General features: G+C 49.2%; 1 protein-coding gene across 1 annotated transcript in view; it reads left to right on the top strand.

Annotated features, from left to right (window-relative positions):
* The first annotated feature begins 276 nt into the window (after positions 1-276).
* The window catches only part of park7 (parkinson protein 7), a 31,764-nt gene continuing 15,365 nt past the window's right edge, over positions 277-16,675 (top strand). Inside the window, exon 1 of the mRNA XM_038822114.1 lies at positions 277-413. Coding sequence (XP_038678042.1) covers positions 324-413 — 90 coding nt within the window. The 5' untranslated portion in view covers positions 277-323. The remainder of the gene's footprint in view (positions 414-16,675) is intronic.

The following is a 16,675-nucleotide window of genomic DNA, read 5'->3' on the forward strand; positions in this document are numbered from 1 at the left end:
AAATAATGTAAACAGTAATGTGAAATAATGTTCACAGTGAATGCTGTGAATACTCAAGCGGGTCAGGCAACACCTCTGCAGTGAGAAACATAACTAATGATTATGAAAGGTCATCAGTTTGAAATGTTAACCCTATTTTCTCTGCCTTTGCCTCTTCCAGACGTGCTGAGCATTTCCACAGGTTTGTGTATTTGATTTGAGGGCTGTCTGTGCTGCAGTGCAGCTATTTTGAATTTGCGGCGCGGGCCCCTCGTGTCCGCTTCGGCCACCCGTTGCCCGGCCCATAATGCGCCGCGCGGGGAAGCCGGCACCTCTCTGTCAAGATGGCGGCCAAGCGGGCGCTGGTGATTCTGGCCAAGGGGGCGGAGGAGATGGAAACGGTGATTCCCACTGACCTGCTGCGCCGAGCCGGGGTGAGATGGCGCGGTTTACCTTTCGGACGCATTTTGATAATAAATCCACCGGCGATCTTCTTGGTGAAATGCTGGAGGCGGGGCGGGTCTGATTGGCGGCTGTGCTGACCAATCAGGGCAGAGGTCAGCTGCCTGACCTGGAGTGACCTCCCATTGCAGGAACATTCCTGTGGGTCCATTGATCCTTCTCCCTGTGCCAGAGGCCACTCAGTCCTTAAATAACCACATGCAGATTTGTCCTGCAGGTAGAATAGCCCGGTATTCATCAAATACAAACAGAAAACGCTGGATGAACTCAGCAAGGTTTAGCAGTGGCTGTGGAGAGGGAAAAAGTCAACCTTTCCAGTCCATGTGACCCTTGTACGAGCAGGTTTAATGACTGTGGACTAGGAATCCAGAGGCCTGGGCTAATGAGTTCTATCTTGGCAGAAAGTGTTAGCTAGTATCAGTTGTAGGAGCGTAGCAACAGGAGAAGGTCACTTCGCTGCTTAAGTCTGTTCTGCCAATCGCAAAGGTCATGGGTGGTTAGCATCAATGCTTCACAGCTCCAGGGTCCCAGGTTCGATTCCCGGCTGGGTCACTGTCTGTGTGGAGTCTGCACGTCCTCCCCGTGTGTGCGTGGGTTTCCTCCGGGTGCTCCGGTTTCCTCCCACAGTCCAAAGATGTGCGGGTTAGGTAGATTGGCCATGCTAAATTGCCCATAGTGTAAGGTTAATGGGGGGATTGTTGGGTTACGGGTATACGGGTTACGTGGGTTTAAGTAGGGTGATCATTGCTCGGCACAACATCGAGGGCCGAAGGGCCTGTTCTGTGCTGTACTGTTCTATGGTCTATGGGTGATTTGTGACTCAATTCCACATTCCTGCCTTTACCTCATAGCCCTTATACCTTCCATTAACAAGATTTAAAATTGACTTTTAATCTAGCATCAATTGTTGTGGAAGAGTTCCAAACTGCTAACATCCTTTTTGCCCAATTTCATTCCTGAAAGGACTGTCTTTGTTTATACCAGTCCCTCTGTCCTAGATTCCCCAATCACTACCTTCTCTATCTTTTCCCTCTGATATCTTGATAACTTTGATAAAATGTACTCTTAACCCTCTAAATCACAGTTTATGTACTATCTCTTTGTAGCTTCACCCTTGTGGACGGTATCATTCTAGTAAATCTATTCTGTACTCTCTGCAAGGCCAGTTTATTCTTTCCAAAGTATGGTGACTCAGAACTCCACTTGTGATCTAACCAGGAATTTGTATTGCTGAAGCATGAATTGTTCTCTAGTCTTCTAGATATAAAGGCCATTAGCATTGGTTACAATGAAATGACTGGTTTGTCATTAAAACTTGTCAGGCTCCCCAGTGTCCCTTGGGGACAGAAATCTGACCTACGTGTGATTCCTTTTTTGAAAGAGTTCCCAATTTATTTTTTCTAATTACGGGGGGCCAATCCACCAACCCTGCACGTCTTTGGGTTATGGGGGTGAAACTCACACAGACACTGGGAGAATGTGCAAACTCTACACGGACAGTGACTCAGACCTGGGATTGACCCTGGGACCTTGGTGCCGTGAGGTAGCAATGCTAGCCACTGTGCTGCCCCCTACGTGTCATTCCAAATCCACAGGTTGACTTTTAGCTGCCCTCTGAAATGGCCGAGCAAGCCACCTGATGGTCTTGGTTAGGGATGGGCAAAAAATGTTGCCTTTGCCAGTCATGCCTATATTTTATTCATTATTGCAATGTTAATGTTGCTGGCAAGGTCAGCATTTACTGCCTGGTTCTATTGCTTTTGAGTGGATAATGGAGAGTCGCCCTCTTGAACTGTTGCAAACCATTGGTGTGGTACCTCTGCAGTATGGTTTGAGGATGGTGGTGGGAAGGTGGAAAAGTTCCAGGTTTTTGATCCAGGAATGATGAGAGAACATAATTTCATAGAATCGTTATGGTGCAGTAGGAGGCCATTTGGCTCATGGAGTCTGTGCCGAATGAGCACCTCACCTAGAACCACTTCCCTACCTTCTCCTGTAACCTTACGCAATCTTCCTTTTCAGATAACAGTCTAATTCCCTTTTGGATGCTTCAGTTGAATCTGCCTCCCAGGGCAACACGGTGGTCCAGTAGTTAGCACTGCTGCCTCATGGCGTCGAGGACCCAGGTTCGATCCCGGTCTCGGGTCACTGCCTGTGTGGACAATCTCCATGTGTCTCCATTGATCTCACCCCCACAACCCAAAACGATGTGCAGGGTAGGTGGATTGGCCACACTAAATTGCCTCTTAATTGGAAAAAACATAATGAGTACTGTAAATTTGTAGGACAAAAAGGAATCTGTCTCCTACACTCGGGCAGTGCATTGAAAACCCTAACCACTCACTATGTTTTTAAAAAAAGTTTCTCCTCGTATCGCTTTTGTTTATTTTACAAATTACTTTAAATCTGTGTCCCTGGTGTCTCTAATCATTTATGGGTAGGAATAGTTTCTCCATATCCATTTTGTTCAGACCCCTATGATTTTGAATACCGTCATCAAATCTCCTCACAAAGTTCTTTTCTCTAAGGGAAACAGTCTAATCTCTCCAATCTATGTTCAGAATCCCTGGAACCACTCTTGTGAATCTTGTCTGCGTCTTCTTGCATGTTTTCATATTATTTCAGGGCACCACGGTAGCATAGTGGTTAGCACTGTGGCTTCACAGCGCCAGGGTCCCAGGTTCGATTTTCCCACTGGGTCACTGTCTGTGCGGAGTCTGTACGTTCTCCCCATGTCTGCGTGGGTTTCCTCCAGGTGCTCCGGCTTCCTCCCATAGTCCAAAGACGTGCAGGTTAGGTGGATTGGCCATGATAAATTGCCCTTAGTGTCCACAAAAGGTTAGGAGGGGTTATTGGGCTAGGGATATAGGGTGGAAGTGAGGGCTTAAGTGGGTTGGTGCAGATTCAATGGGTCGAATGGCCTCCTTCTGCACTGTATGGTCTATGTCTATCTTAAACTGCAGCACTTAGAATTGGATGCAAGACTCTGCATGAAGCTGAACCAGTGACTTGTACAAATTCAACACAACTTCTTTGCTCTTGTTCTTTAGGCCCCTATTAAAAAAGCCCAGGATACTGTATGCTTTTAAAAACTCCCCTCAACCTGTTCCGCTATGGCCAGGTCCTTCTGCTCTTGCACCGCCTTTATAGATTTTTACCCTTTGCTATATTGTCTATCCATGTTCTTCCTACCAAAATAAATCACTTCACACTTCTCTACATTGAACTTCTTTTGCCACTTGTCCACTCGTTCCACCAACTTGTTTCTATATCCGTTGAAGTTCTACATTATGCTCCTCACAGTTCGCAATGCTGCCACGTTTTGTATCATCCATAATGTTTGAAATTATCCCTGAACACCAAGGCTTGATCATGAATATATATCAGGAAAAAGCAAGGGTCCCAAAACTGAACCCTGGGGAACTTCACTGCAAATCTTCCTCTAGCAAGAAAAACATCCATTAATCACTATTTTCTGTCACTTGGCCAATTCCGTATCCACGTTGCCATTATCTCTTTTATTCCATGAGCTATGACTTTGCCAACTAAGTCTTTTTCTCACTAAGGCATTCGACCTAATGCCCATTCAAAGTCAATGTGCACCACATCAACAGCATGGCTCTGGGGGTGGCACGGTGACGCAGTGGTAGCACTGCTGCCTCACGGCGCCGAGGACCTGGGTTCGATCCCAGCCCCGGGTCACTGTCCGTGTAGAGTTTGCGTATTCTCCCAGTGTCTGTGTGGGTTCCACCCCCACAACCCAAAGGTGTGCAGTGTAGGTGGATCGGCCACGCTAAATTGTCCCTTAATTGGTGCTCTAATCAACAGCATGGCTCTCATCAACCATGTTTGTTACATAGGAACAGCAGTAGCCATTTCAGCCCCTCGAGCCTGTCCTGCCATTCATGAGATCATGGCTGATCTGTGACCTAACTCCATATGCCTGCCTTTGGCCCATATCCCCTGATACCTTTGCTTAGCAAAAACCCGTTGTTAATTTTAAAATTAACAACTGATCTAGCTTTTTAAAAAAATAATCTTTATTGTCATAAGTAGGCTTACATTAACACTGCAGTGAAGTTACTGTGATAAGCCCCTAGCTTTTTTAAAAATGTTTTTTATTGAGTTTTCATATTTTATATCCAACAAATTACAAATTATTAGAGAGAAAGAAAAAAAAACATGCAAAAATTGACATGTATATTTACAGGTAAGCATCTTCATAATAACAACTGTGGCTGCCCCCTTTAGCCGGCATGCATATTTAACATTCCCCAATATGGCCGAGGCACATGTTTATAGGCATTTATTTACGGTTTGGTTTTGGGCCTTAGCTAGCCATCAAACCCCCATAGCGAACCCGTAGCCCCCCCGGCCCGGACTATTCTTCCTCTTGTACGTTGGCCACAAACAGGTCCCGGAACAATTGCATGAATGGCTCCCACGTTCTGTGGAAGCCGTCATCTGACCCTCGGATGGCAAATTTGATTTTCTCCATTTGGAGAGATTCCGAGAGGTCGGACAGCCAGTCTGCAGCTCTGGGCGGTGCTGCTGACCGCCAGCCAAACAGGATTCTACGGCGGGTGATCAGGGAGGCAAAGGCAAGGGCGTCCGCCCTCCTCCCCAGGAATAGATCTGGCTGGTCTGAAACCCTGAAGACTGCCACTATCGGGCATGGCTCCACCCTCACCCCCACCACTTTGGACATAGCCTCGAAGAAGGCTGTCCAGTACTCCACAAGTCTGGGGCAAGACCAGAACATATGGGCGTGGTTGGCCGGGCCTTTTTGGCACCGTTCACATCTGTCCTCCACCTCTGGGAAGAACCTACTCATACGGTTTCTCGTTAAGTGGGCTCTATGTACCACTTTTAGTTGCGTCAGGCTGAGCCTTGCGCACGTGGAGGTGGAGTTGACCCTATGCAGTGCTTTGCTCCAGAGTCCCCACCCTATCTCAATCCCCAGGTCGTCCTCCCATTTAATTCTTGTTGCGTCCAGTACGGTGTCGTCCCTTTCTACCAGTCGGTCATACATGTCGCTACAGTTCCCTTTCTCTAGGATACTTGCGTCCAGTAGGTCTTCCAGTAGTGTCTGTCATGGTGGTTGTGGGTACGTCCTTGTCTCCTTTCGTAGGACGTTTTTGAGCTGCAGGTACCGTAGCTCGTTCCCCCCAGCTAGCCGAAATTTCTGTCAGTTTGTCCAGTGTTGCGATCCTGTCGTCCGTGTATAGGTCCCTGACTGTCAGTGTCCCCCCTGTCCTGCCTCCACCTTTTGAAGGTGGCGTCAGTCAGTGCTGGTGTGAACCTATGGTTGTTGCAGATGGGAGCAATGTCCGACATTTTGGTCAGGCCAAATTGCTGCCGCAGTTGGTTCCAGGATTGGAGGGTGGCTGTCACCACTGGGCTGCTGGAGTGTTTTTTGGGTGGGGATGGGAGTGCTGCCGTGGCGAGGGCCCGGAGGGAGGTCCCCATGCAGGAGGCCTCCTCCGCACGCACCCACTCGGCTTCCGGCTGATAAGCCCCTAGTTGCCACATTCCGACGCCTGTTCGGGTGCACAGAGGGAGAATTCAGAGTGTCCAAATTGCCTAACAGCAGGTCTTTCGGGACTTGTGGGAGGAAACCGGAGCACCTGGAGGAAACCCACGCAGACACGGGGAGAATGTGCAAACTCTACACGGACAGTGACCCAGGGCTGAGATTCAAACCCGGGTCCTCAGTGCCGCAGTCCCAGTGCTAACCACTGTGCCACATGCTGCCCATCTATCCAGCCCTTCCTGAGCGTCACCTGGTCTTTCACCTTCTGATGAGTCTCCTGGCTCATGACAACATTGGCCTATAAGCTTTTTAGGTGCGCAAACACCCTCGATCTCTTCACTCGCTCCCAAACCCCTCCCGTTCTGTGTCTCGCCCCTCCTTTCCGCCATCATGGCTACGGGCCCTGCCCACTGGGCTTGGCCTGCCCTGTCCCTTTGTTGCCACCCCCCCCCCCCCCCCCCCCCCCCCCATCCATTTCTTCTCACCCAGTGCAAACACACAAACCCTAGAAAACTGTTATTGGAAAAGAAAACCCCTTCTCCTATCTTGCCCAACAAGACAACTTCACCCCGTTTAACACATGAAACAACATGAAATAAAAAATAGATCTAAATACAATTTTCCACCCACCCCCCCCCTTCAGTCCAAGACTAATCCTCAATCCCATTTCTCACTTCTGCCCCAGTCCTTCTGCCTTCATAAAAGCCTCCACCACTTCCACTGTCTTGAAGTAAGAGTCTTTGGCGCTGTAGGCCACCCTCAACTTAGCTGGGTACGCAAGGCTCCCGGTGTGGACCAAGTGGTCACACACAAGGCAGCTCCTGCCCAAGGTTACAGAAAAGAGCTCTTTTTTAATCAATAAGGGGTGGAATTTTGATGAAAAGATGGAGGTGAATGTTGGAGGAGTACTGTCCCCCAGGAATGGTATGTCTCTTGGTTACCAGACCCGGCAGAAACAGTGAAAGATTTGGCTGGAGCGGCAGCAAAGACAAAAGCCTCTTCCAGCATGCAGGCGGGGGAAGGGCGATCTTAAAGGCTTCAAGCTGACTTGAGGGCCTTTATTAAAGCTGAATTCTAACAGCAGAGGGAATAACTGTGAAAAGATCTCGCCAAGGCCATTGAAGAAGTGGTGACGAGACTTCCGGTGGCGGCCATGGAGGAGATGGTCACACATTCGGCAGCTCCCAGCTGGAAAGGACTCTCGGACCTTTTTCAGGAGTTTTCACCGACTTCTTGGGGCAGATTGGAGAAGCGAACACAGCCAAAAGGATTCCCCCTCTGTTGTATGGATAGCTGGACCAGGAGTGGCCGGGTGAAGCATTTAAATCCCAGCAGACAGAAGCGTGCGGAGCGGGCGCCGAGGCACGGCATGGCGGCCGGTATAGACCAGGGTGCATGGGCGCAGGAGCAACAGGAGTTCCTTAGGGGCTGCTTTGCTGATCTTAAAAAGGACATGCTGGCCCCGATGAAGGCATCAATAGACCAAATGATCGCAACTCGGGCGACACAGGGAAAGCGATTAAGGAGATGGAGAAAAAGCTTACCGACCATGAGGACGAGTTGGTCATATTGGCCTTTAAGGGGAGGCGCAGGTTGACCTCCACAAGAAGTGGCAGGAGAGGCTGGCGGACGTAGAAAACAGATCCAGGAGACAGAACTTGAGAGTTGTGGGCCTCTCCGAAGGTGTGGAGGGGTCGTATGCGGGACGGGGGTATTCCCTCGACCCCTGGAGCTGGACTGGGTGCACAGAGCCCTTGCAAGGAAGTCCAAGGTGAATGAACCGCCGAGGGCCATGGTGGTGAGATTTCATCGCTTCTCGGACAAGGAACTTGTCTTGAGGTGGGCAAAAAAAGAACGGAGCGGCAGGTGGGAGAACAGCGTGATACACATCTACCACAACCTGGGTGCGGAGCTGGCCAAGAGGCGTGCTGGATTCAACCGGGTGAAGGCGACCCTCTTCAGCAAGGGCGTGAAATTTGGGATGCTACACCCAGGCGTGGTCGTGGTCATTCGTCAAACAAGAAAAGCTGGACTCTAATTAAAGGACAGTTAAGCTTTGGTGGAATGCGGCGGTGGGGCTGGGTAACACGGTACCGTTTCTAATATAAGATTGTATACAATGTTGGGCGCAGGGAGCAGCTGAAGGCGGAGTCATGTAAAGGTACTAGTATGGGAGGTTTGATAACGGCTCCTTTGCCGTTCTCACCGACCCATTACTCCACAGGCCCGGTGGTGGTGGGGACACTGCGGCTCTGGGGACAGTGGAGGAGGTACAAGAAGGTGGAGGGAGTGTCGGTCTGGACTCCGATATGCAACAACCACAGGTTTGTCCTGGGTAGGATGGATGGTGGATTCCAGAGCTGGCAGAGGGCAGGCATCAGAAGGATGGGAGATCTGTTCATAGATGGAAGCTTTCCCAGTTTGAAGGCGCTAGAGGAGAAATGTAATCTGCCACCAGGTAACGCCTTTAAATATCTGCAAGTACGAGCCTTCCTGAAAAAACAGGTAGTGGCCTTTCCGCCACTGCCACCACTGAGGATACAGGACAGGGTGGTCTCCGGCACCTGGGTGGGGGAGGGGAAGGTGTAGGATATCCACTAGGAACTACAGGAGGCGGAGGAAACCCCGGTGGAGGAGCTCAAGGGCAAGTGGGAGGAGGAGCTAGGTGAGGAGTTGGAAGCGGGTCTGTGGGCAGAGGTCCTGGGCAGGGTTAATTCTTCCTCATCATGTGCCAGGCTCAGTCTCATTCAATTTAAGGTGGTCCATCGGGCACACATGACAGCAGTGAAAATGAGCAAGTTTTTTGGGGTAGAAGACAGTTGTATGAGGTGCAAGGGCAGCCCTGAAAACCATGTCTACATGTTTTGGGCATGCCCGGAGCTTAGAGAGTTCTGGCAAGGGTTCGGGTGGGCAATGTCCAAGCTGCTTAACACACGGGTGGTGCCGAGTCCAGAGATAGCGATCTTTGGAGTGTCAGAAGACCCGGGAGTTCAGGGGGCGAAACAGGCCGATGTCTTGGCCTTTGCCTCCCTAGTAGCCCGGAGATGGGTTTTATTAATGTGGAGGGACTCGAAGCCACTGAGTGTAGAGACTTGGGTTCACGACATGGCTGGGTTTCTCAGCCTCGAGAAAATAAAGTTTGCCTTGAGCGGATCTATGCTAGGGTTCTCTCGGAGGTGGCAGCCGTTCGTCGACTTTCTTGGGGAAAATTAAAATGGCAGCAGCAGCAATCCGTAGAGGGGATGGGTGGGGGGGTATGAGTGCTTAATTGGGATGGTGTGGGAAGATTGCGTCGCGTGATTGTTATTGTATATTCTCTTTTTACACTTGATGTTCACTCTAGTTTGTTTTGTTGTTATTCCTGTTTTTATTATGAAAAATTCTGCATAATCTTAATAAAAATACTTTTTTTAAAAACTTACGTGGGTAAGCTATGCCAAATTGCGCACTCTGTTATACAGTGCCGTCTTCACTCGGCCTGAGATCGCCCGCCTCCTCGCCAATTCCACAGTTAAGTGCTGATAAATACTTATACCAGCTCCAGTTCACTGCACCTCCCGACTCTGCTTTGTCCAACTCAGGACCTTCTCCTTCACCTGGTACCAATGGAAACAAATAATCACCGCTCTTGGCGGCTCACTTGCCTTTGGTTTAGGCCTCAACGACGATGACCCCGATCCAGTTTGAACTGGAAGGGATCTTTCTCCCCCAACAGCTCCGTCAATATCTTGGCAAAGTACTCAGTCGGCCACGGGCCCTCCACCCCTTCGGGCAGGCCCACAATCCTCAGATTCTGCTGCCCAGATCTGTTTTCCAGGTCCTCTATGTTCGTTCGCAGAACTTTGTTGGCCTCCACCATCCTTTGTAGCTCTTCACTCATAGAGGTGAGCTGATCGCTGTGTTGCGACAAGGCCGCCTCCATCCTTTTTCAGTTTCTCTCCTTGTTCCTGCACCTCGGCTGATGTCTTCGACACCGCCACCTTCACTGGGGCAATCGCTTACTCCACCAACACCTTCATTGCCGCCATCATCTCCTGCCTCACCTCCATGTGCTTTGCAAACTGTTTTCAAATTCCACAACCATCACCTCGGTCATCTTTTCTGCTGTGAACAGCGTGGCCCCACCCAGCGACCCAGCCTCCGCCATCTTTCCGTTTGCCAAGCTGACCCTTTCACTCGCCCCCTTCTTCATGGTGGTTTTTGGACATCCCCCTTCCTGATGTCTTCCTGCACTTATTTGGGATCACTCCAAGTGGGGTCTAACCAGAGTTTGTACAGCTGCAGCATCACCCCTGTGTTCCAATCTTCTAGATATAAAGGCTAGCATTCCATTAGCCTTTTTGATTAGTTCCTGCACCTGCTCCTGGTCTTTTGAGGACATATGCACCTGAACCCCCAAGTCTCCTTGGACATCCACTGTACCTAATCTCTTTCCATTGAGAAAGTATTCTGTTCTATTCTTTTTTGGTCCAAAGTGGATAACCTCACACTTTGCCCATTCACCTAGTCTGTCGATATCTCCTTGTAATGGAATCGTCTCGGCCACCCACAATGCCATCTAACTTTGTACCACCTGCAAATTTGGATGTATGACTTTGTATGCCATCATCCAAGTCATTAATGAATAGTGTGAATAATTGAGGCGCCAACACAGATCCCTGTGGGACACCGCTAGTCACATCCTGCCAATTAGAGTAATTGCCCATTATCCCCACTCTCTGTTGCCTGCCACCCAACCAGTTTCCTAACCGTGTCAATAATTTGCCCTCACCGTGTCAAAAAGCTGCAGCAAGTTAGTTAAACATGGCTTTCCCGTAAGTTATCCACAGTGGCTTTCCCTAATTTACCCACATTTGCCATGTGGCAATTAATTTGTCCTGAATTATTGTTTCTAAAGGTTTCTCCATCACTCATGTTAAACTGACCAGTCTGTATTTGCTGGGCTTATCTTTACACCTTTTTCTGAACAAGTGTGTAACATTTGCAATTCTCCAGTCCTCTGGGACCACCTCTGAAACTAAGGAATACTGAAATTATCTTTTTTTAAATATAAATTTAGAGTACCCAATTCATTTTTCCAATTACGGGGCAATTTAGCGTGGCCAATTCACCTCGCCTGCACATCTTTTGGGTTGTGGGGCGAAACCCACGCAAACACGGGGAGAATGTGCAAACTCCACATAGACAGTGACCCTGAGCCAGGATCGAACCTGGGACCTCAGCGCCATGAGGCAGCAGGGCTAACCCACTGTGCCAGCATGCTGCCCAGGAAGACTGAAATTATGGCTGGTACCTCTGCAATTTCTACACTCTCTTCCTCCATATCCTTGGGTGCATCTCATCGCTCCTGGTGTCTTAACTATTTTTAAGTACAGATATCCAATGTCTACTTCATTTTAAACCAATCCAGTATTTGAGTTACCTTATCTTTCATTGTGGCCTGGGTAGCAGCATCTTCCTTGGTAAAGGCAGGTTCAAAGTATTCATTTAATACCTCGTCTATACCCTATGCCTCCATGTGTCCCGAACCTTTTCCATTCAGCTTGGTTTTCAATTGTATTTTCTACCTGTCATATGCACACATTTACATTCAGGGAACTCTAGATTTGCTTGCCCTAACTTTCCCTTTTGAGGGAATATATCTTGACTGTGCCCGAATCACCTCTTCTTTAAAGGTAGCCCATTGATCAGCTACCATTTTTCCTGCCAACCTTTGACTCCAATTTATTCAGCTCAGACCTGTTCTTATCCCATTGAAGTTGGCTTTTCCCCAGATAATTGCTTTCACTCTGGACTGTTCTTTGTCCTTTTCCGTAGTCAATCTATTGAAACTTGATCTACTTGGCCCATCTCATTTTCAAAAACTCAGTCCAGGAGTGCCTCCTTCCTCACTGGACTGGAAACATACACCTGATTATTTGTTCTCAACATACTCGAGGAACTCTTACCCCTCTCTACCCTTTACACTTACTATTCCGGTCTGTATTTGGATAACTAAAGCTCCCCATTATAAATACTCTATAATTTTCTGCAAATATTTCCTCTACACCGTGTGGAAATATTGTGTTACGGCTCTCTGGATAGTGTTGAATTCCATGAGTATTGTTGGCGCCTAACTCATCCAGGCAAGTGGAGAGAATTGCATTGCACTCCTGGCTTGTTCCTTGTAGACGGTGGACAGGCTTTGGGGAGTCAGGAGGTGAATTACTCACAGCAGAATTCCTAACCTCTGACCTCATGTAGCCAAACTATTTATATTTCAGTTCCTGGTCAATGGTAATCCCCAGGATGTTGGTAGTGGAGGATTCAGCAATGGTACTATCATTGAATGTCAAGGGGGAGGTGGTGAGCTTCTTTCTTGTTGGAGATGGTTCTTACCTGACACTTGTGTAACATGAATGGTACTTTGCCACTTATCAGCTTAAGCCTAAATCTTGTTCAAACCTTGCTGCTTCAACACTGCTTCAGCATCTGAAGAGTTGAAAATGATACTGAACTTGGGAATCGTCAGCAAACTCTCACCTCTGTACTTATGATAGAGGTCATCCATCATGTGGCCATTGAGACAGTTGAAAATGGCTAGGCAATTGTTTTTACAAAGTTGGCTAGATGCTGTTTATGTAACTGAGCTGGAGAGCTATACATGGGGAAAGGGCTAACATCCTCGCTTTCACTTCCCTAATCGGACGCTGGAGAATCCTGCCCGGCTGGCGATCGGCAGCACCACTCACGGCTGCAGACTGGCTCGCTTACCTCTTGGAATTTCTCCACCTGGAGGAGATCATGTACGCCATCCAACGGTAGCAGGAAGGCTTCCTGGATACTTGGGGGCAGTTTGTCGGCCTGTTCCAAAACCTTTTCGAGGCCAGCAAGAAGGAGTAAGCTAAGAATAAAAAAAACAAGATAGATGAGGAACCAAAGGACTGTGCAACCCGGGAGGGGGAGGGGGGGGGGGGGGGGGGGGGGGGAGAGAAAGAGGTGGAAGGAAGGTGGGGAACTCTTTTTTCCCCCCCCCCCTTTTTTTCCTGGAAAATATAAGAAAAACACAGCTGAAGCCAAAGGCTTCAGTGGGGGGAGAACTATAGACCGATCCAGAGGGCAACAAAATGTACATAGTCAGTTAAATAGAACATAGAACATAGAACAGTACAGCACAGAACAGGCCCTTCGGCCCTCAATGTTGTGCCGAGCCATGATCACCCTCCTCAAACCCACGTATCCACCCTATACCCGTAACCCAACAACTCCCCCTTAACCTTACTTTTTCTAGGACACTGCGGGCAATTTAGCATGGCCAATCCACCTAACCCGCACATCTTTGGACTGTGGGAGGAAACCGGAGCACCCGGAGGAAACCCACGCACACAGGGGGAGGACTCCACACAGACAGTGACCCAGCCGGGAATCGAACCTGGGACCCTGGAGCTGTGAAGCATTTATGCTAACCACCATGCTACCCTGCTGCCCCTCCTTAAATGAAGGACAAAATAAACCTCTGTACAATAAAGCAAATTAGTGCAGACAAGAAAAATGTAATGTGTATATACACAACAACTGTTTATATATATATATGAGAAATTTAGGGCAGCACGGTAGCATTGTGGATAGCATAATTGCTTCACAGCTCCAGGGTCCCAGGTTTGGTTCCCGGCTGGGTCACTGTCTGTGCGGAGTCTGCACGTCCTCCCCGTGTCTGCGTGGGTTTCCTCCGGGTGCTCCGGTTTCCTCCCACAGTCCAAAGATGTGCGGGTTAGGTGGATTGGCCATGCTAAATTGCCCGTAGTGTCCTAAAAAAGTAAGGTTAAGGGGGGGGTTGTTGGGGGTATAGGGTGGATACGTGGGTTTGAGTAGGGTGATCATGGCTCGGCACAACATCGAGGGCCGAAGGGCCTGTTCTGTGCTGTACTGTTCTAAATGCCAATAAAAAGATTTCCAAAAACAAGTAACTGTGTTGGAGTAGCTTGGCTAGGAGTGCGGCTGGAGCACAAGTTTTCAATAGTACCAGGATTTTAAATCTGTTATTTCTAAATGTTAACAATGTATACTTGGGAGATTTATTTTGTGTTAGTTATTATGTATCTACAAGCTAACTGTTAACCAGAATATTTGTGTTTTAATGATTTGTTGTGCAGAACCTTTGGCCACAGTGATGTTACCTCATGTTGGCAGACCTGCATTTTAAAGTCTGGTTTGGATTGCAACCCACAATTAAATTCTGATGTCTTGTACATCCTCTTCCTGTTGCTCTGTCCACTAGTTGGGTAAAGGGGAATGGGTGTCAGATTCCAGTCACTTACTGCTGGAGAGCAGCAAGAAAGATCTGTGACAGCTGACAGTCGATCATATGGTCTGTGGTTCCTTTGCTGTGATTCCAGTTAATGTCGGTTGGGAAGTGTCTTGTGTGTGCTATATATCTTGGTGTTAATAAAGCAGGGACAGTGTCACAAATAACTTAACCCACTGTTATTAATACACTAGGAAAGATTATATTGATGCTAAGCATGCATTGTGTGGTTTAGCACACTGGGCTAAATCACTGGCTTTTAAAGCAGACCAAGGCAGGCCAGCAGCATAGTTCAAATTCCAGTACCAGCCTCCCCGAACAGGTGCCGGAATGTGGCGACTAGGGGCTTTTCACAGTAACTTCATTGAAGCCTACTCGTGACAATAAGCGATTTTCATTTTCATTTTTTCAATGCTTGTGATTCCCTGGATTTACTACTCATGTTGATTCTACTACTGCCAGTACCAGTGATCAGAACTTGTCGCTGCTTAAGATCCCTTCGATTAGCTCAAGATGGAATGAAAATCGCTTATTGTCACAAGTAGGTTACTGTGAAAAGCCCCTAGGAAGGATCTGTTCTAGAACTAAGGTGTTTTCAGACAGTTGAAGTGAATGCCAAATAACATTCCCAAAAATATGCTTTTGCTGTACTGACATCCCAGCGACAGTTCTGAGGTGCATCACCGCTGCTCCATGGCAAGTTTCTGTCACCTTAAAATAAGTTTTCAAGAAGCTGGTGGAGGGGCTGGGGGCGCCGATTGAGTTGGAGGAGCTAGTCAGGGGGATTGGTCAAATGCAGTCAGGAAAGGCGCCGGGGCCGGATGGGTTCCCGGTGGAATTTTATAAAAAGTATGCGGACCTGGTGGGCCCTCTGTTGGTGCGAGCCTTCAATGAGGCATGGGAGGGGGGGGGGGGGGGGGGGCTTTGCCCCCGGCGATGTCACGGGTGCTGATATCTTTTATCCTGAAGCGGGATAAGGACCCCCTGCAGTGTGGATCATACAGGCCAATCTCGCTCCTCAATGTGGATGCTAAGTTGCTGGCGAAGATCCTGGCCACCAGGATAGAGGACTGTGTGCCAGGGGTGATACACGAGGATCAGACAGGATTTGTCAAGGGAAGACAGCTTAACACGAATGTGCGGAGGTTGTTAAATGTTATTATGATGCCGGCGGTTGAGGGGGAGGCGGAGATAGTGGTGGCACTAGATGCAGAGAAGGCGTTTGATAGAGTTTGAGTGGGGGTACCTGTGGGAGGTGCTGGAGCAGTTTGGATTTGGGGAGGGGTTCATCAAATGGGTAAGGTTGCTTTATGAGGCCCCGATGGCGAGTGTTACTAATGGAAGGAGATCAGAGTACTTCAGGCTCTACCGTGGGACCAGACAGGGGTGCCCCCTGTCCCCCTTGCTTTTTGCACTGGCAATTGAACCTCTGGCTATGGCATTGAGGGAGTCAGGGAGGTGGAGGTAGTCTGGTGCCGGGTGGGGAGGAACATCGGATATCGCTGTATGCGGACGACCTGCTGCTGTATGTGGCGGACCCAGAGGGGGGAATGCCGGGGGTGATGGAGCTGTTGGCTGAGTTTGGGGGCTTCTCGGGCTATAAGCTGAATCTGGGCAAGAGCGAGGTATTTGTACTGCACCCGGATGATCAGGAGGAGGGAATTGGGAGGCTCCCGCTTAAGAGGGCAGTGAAGAGTTTTAGGTACCTGGGGATGCAGGTGGCCAGGAGTTGGGGGACTCTCCACAAGCTTAATTTTACCAGGCTGGTGGAGCAGAAGGAAGAGGAATTTAAAAGGTGGGACATGGTGCCGCTATCGCTGGCGGGTAGAGTGCAGTCTGTCAAAATGACAGTTCTCCCGAGGTTCTTGTTCCTTTTTCAGTGTTTGCCCATCTTTATCCCTAGGGCCTTTTCCAGGAGGGTGACTAGCAGCATCATGAGCTTTGTTTGGGCGCATGGGACCCCGAGGGTGACGAGGGTCTTCTTGGAGCGGGATAGAGATGGGGGGGAGGGGCTGGCGTTACCCAATCTCTCGGGGTATTATTGCGCGGCCAATGTGTCGATGGTGCGCAGGTGGGTGATGGAGGGGGAGGGGGCAGCATGAAAAAGGTTGGAGATGGCGTCCTGTGGAGGCACAAGCCTAGGGGCCCTGGTAACGGCGCCGTTGCCGCTCCCTCCTACGAGGTATACCACGAGTCCGGTGGTGGCGGCTACCCTCAAGATTTGGGGGCAGTGGAGGCGACATAGGGGGGAAGTGGGGGGCTCGATAGAGGCTCCGCTAAGGGGGAACCATTGGTTCGTCCCGGGGAACATTGATGGGGGGTTCCAGGGTTGGCACAAAGCGGGCATCAGAAAGCTGAGGGACCTGTTCATTGATGGGAGGTTTGCGAGCCTGGGAGAGTTGGAGGAGAAATTTGAG

Source organism: Scyliorhinus canicula, chromosome 16, assembly GCF_902713615.1.
Source record: "Scyliorhinus canicula chromosome 16, sScyCan1.1, whole genome shotgun sequence".
Taxonomy (NCBI): Eukaryota; Metazoa; Chordata; class Chondrichthyes; order Carcharhiniformes; family Scyliorhinidae; genus Scyliorhinus; species Scyliorhinus canicula.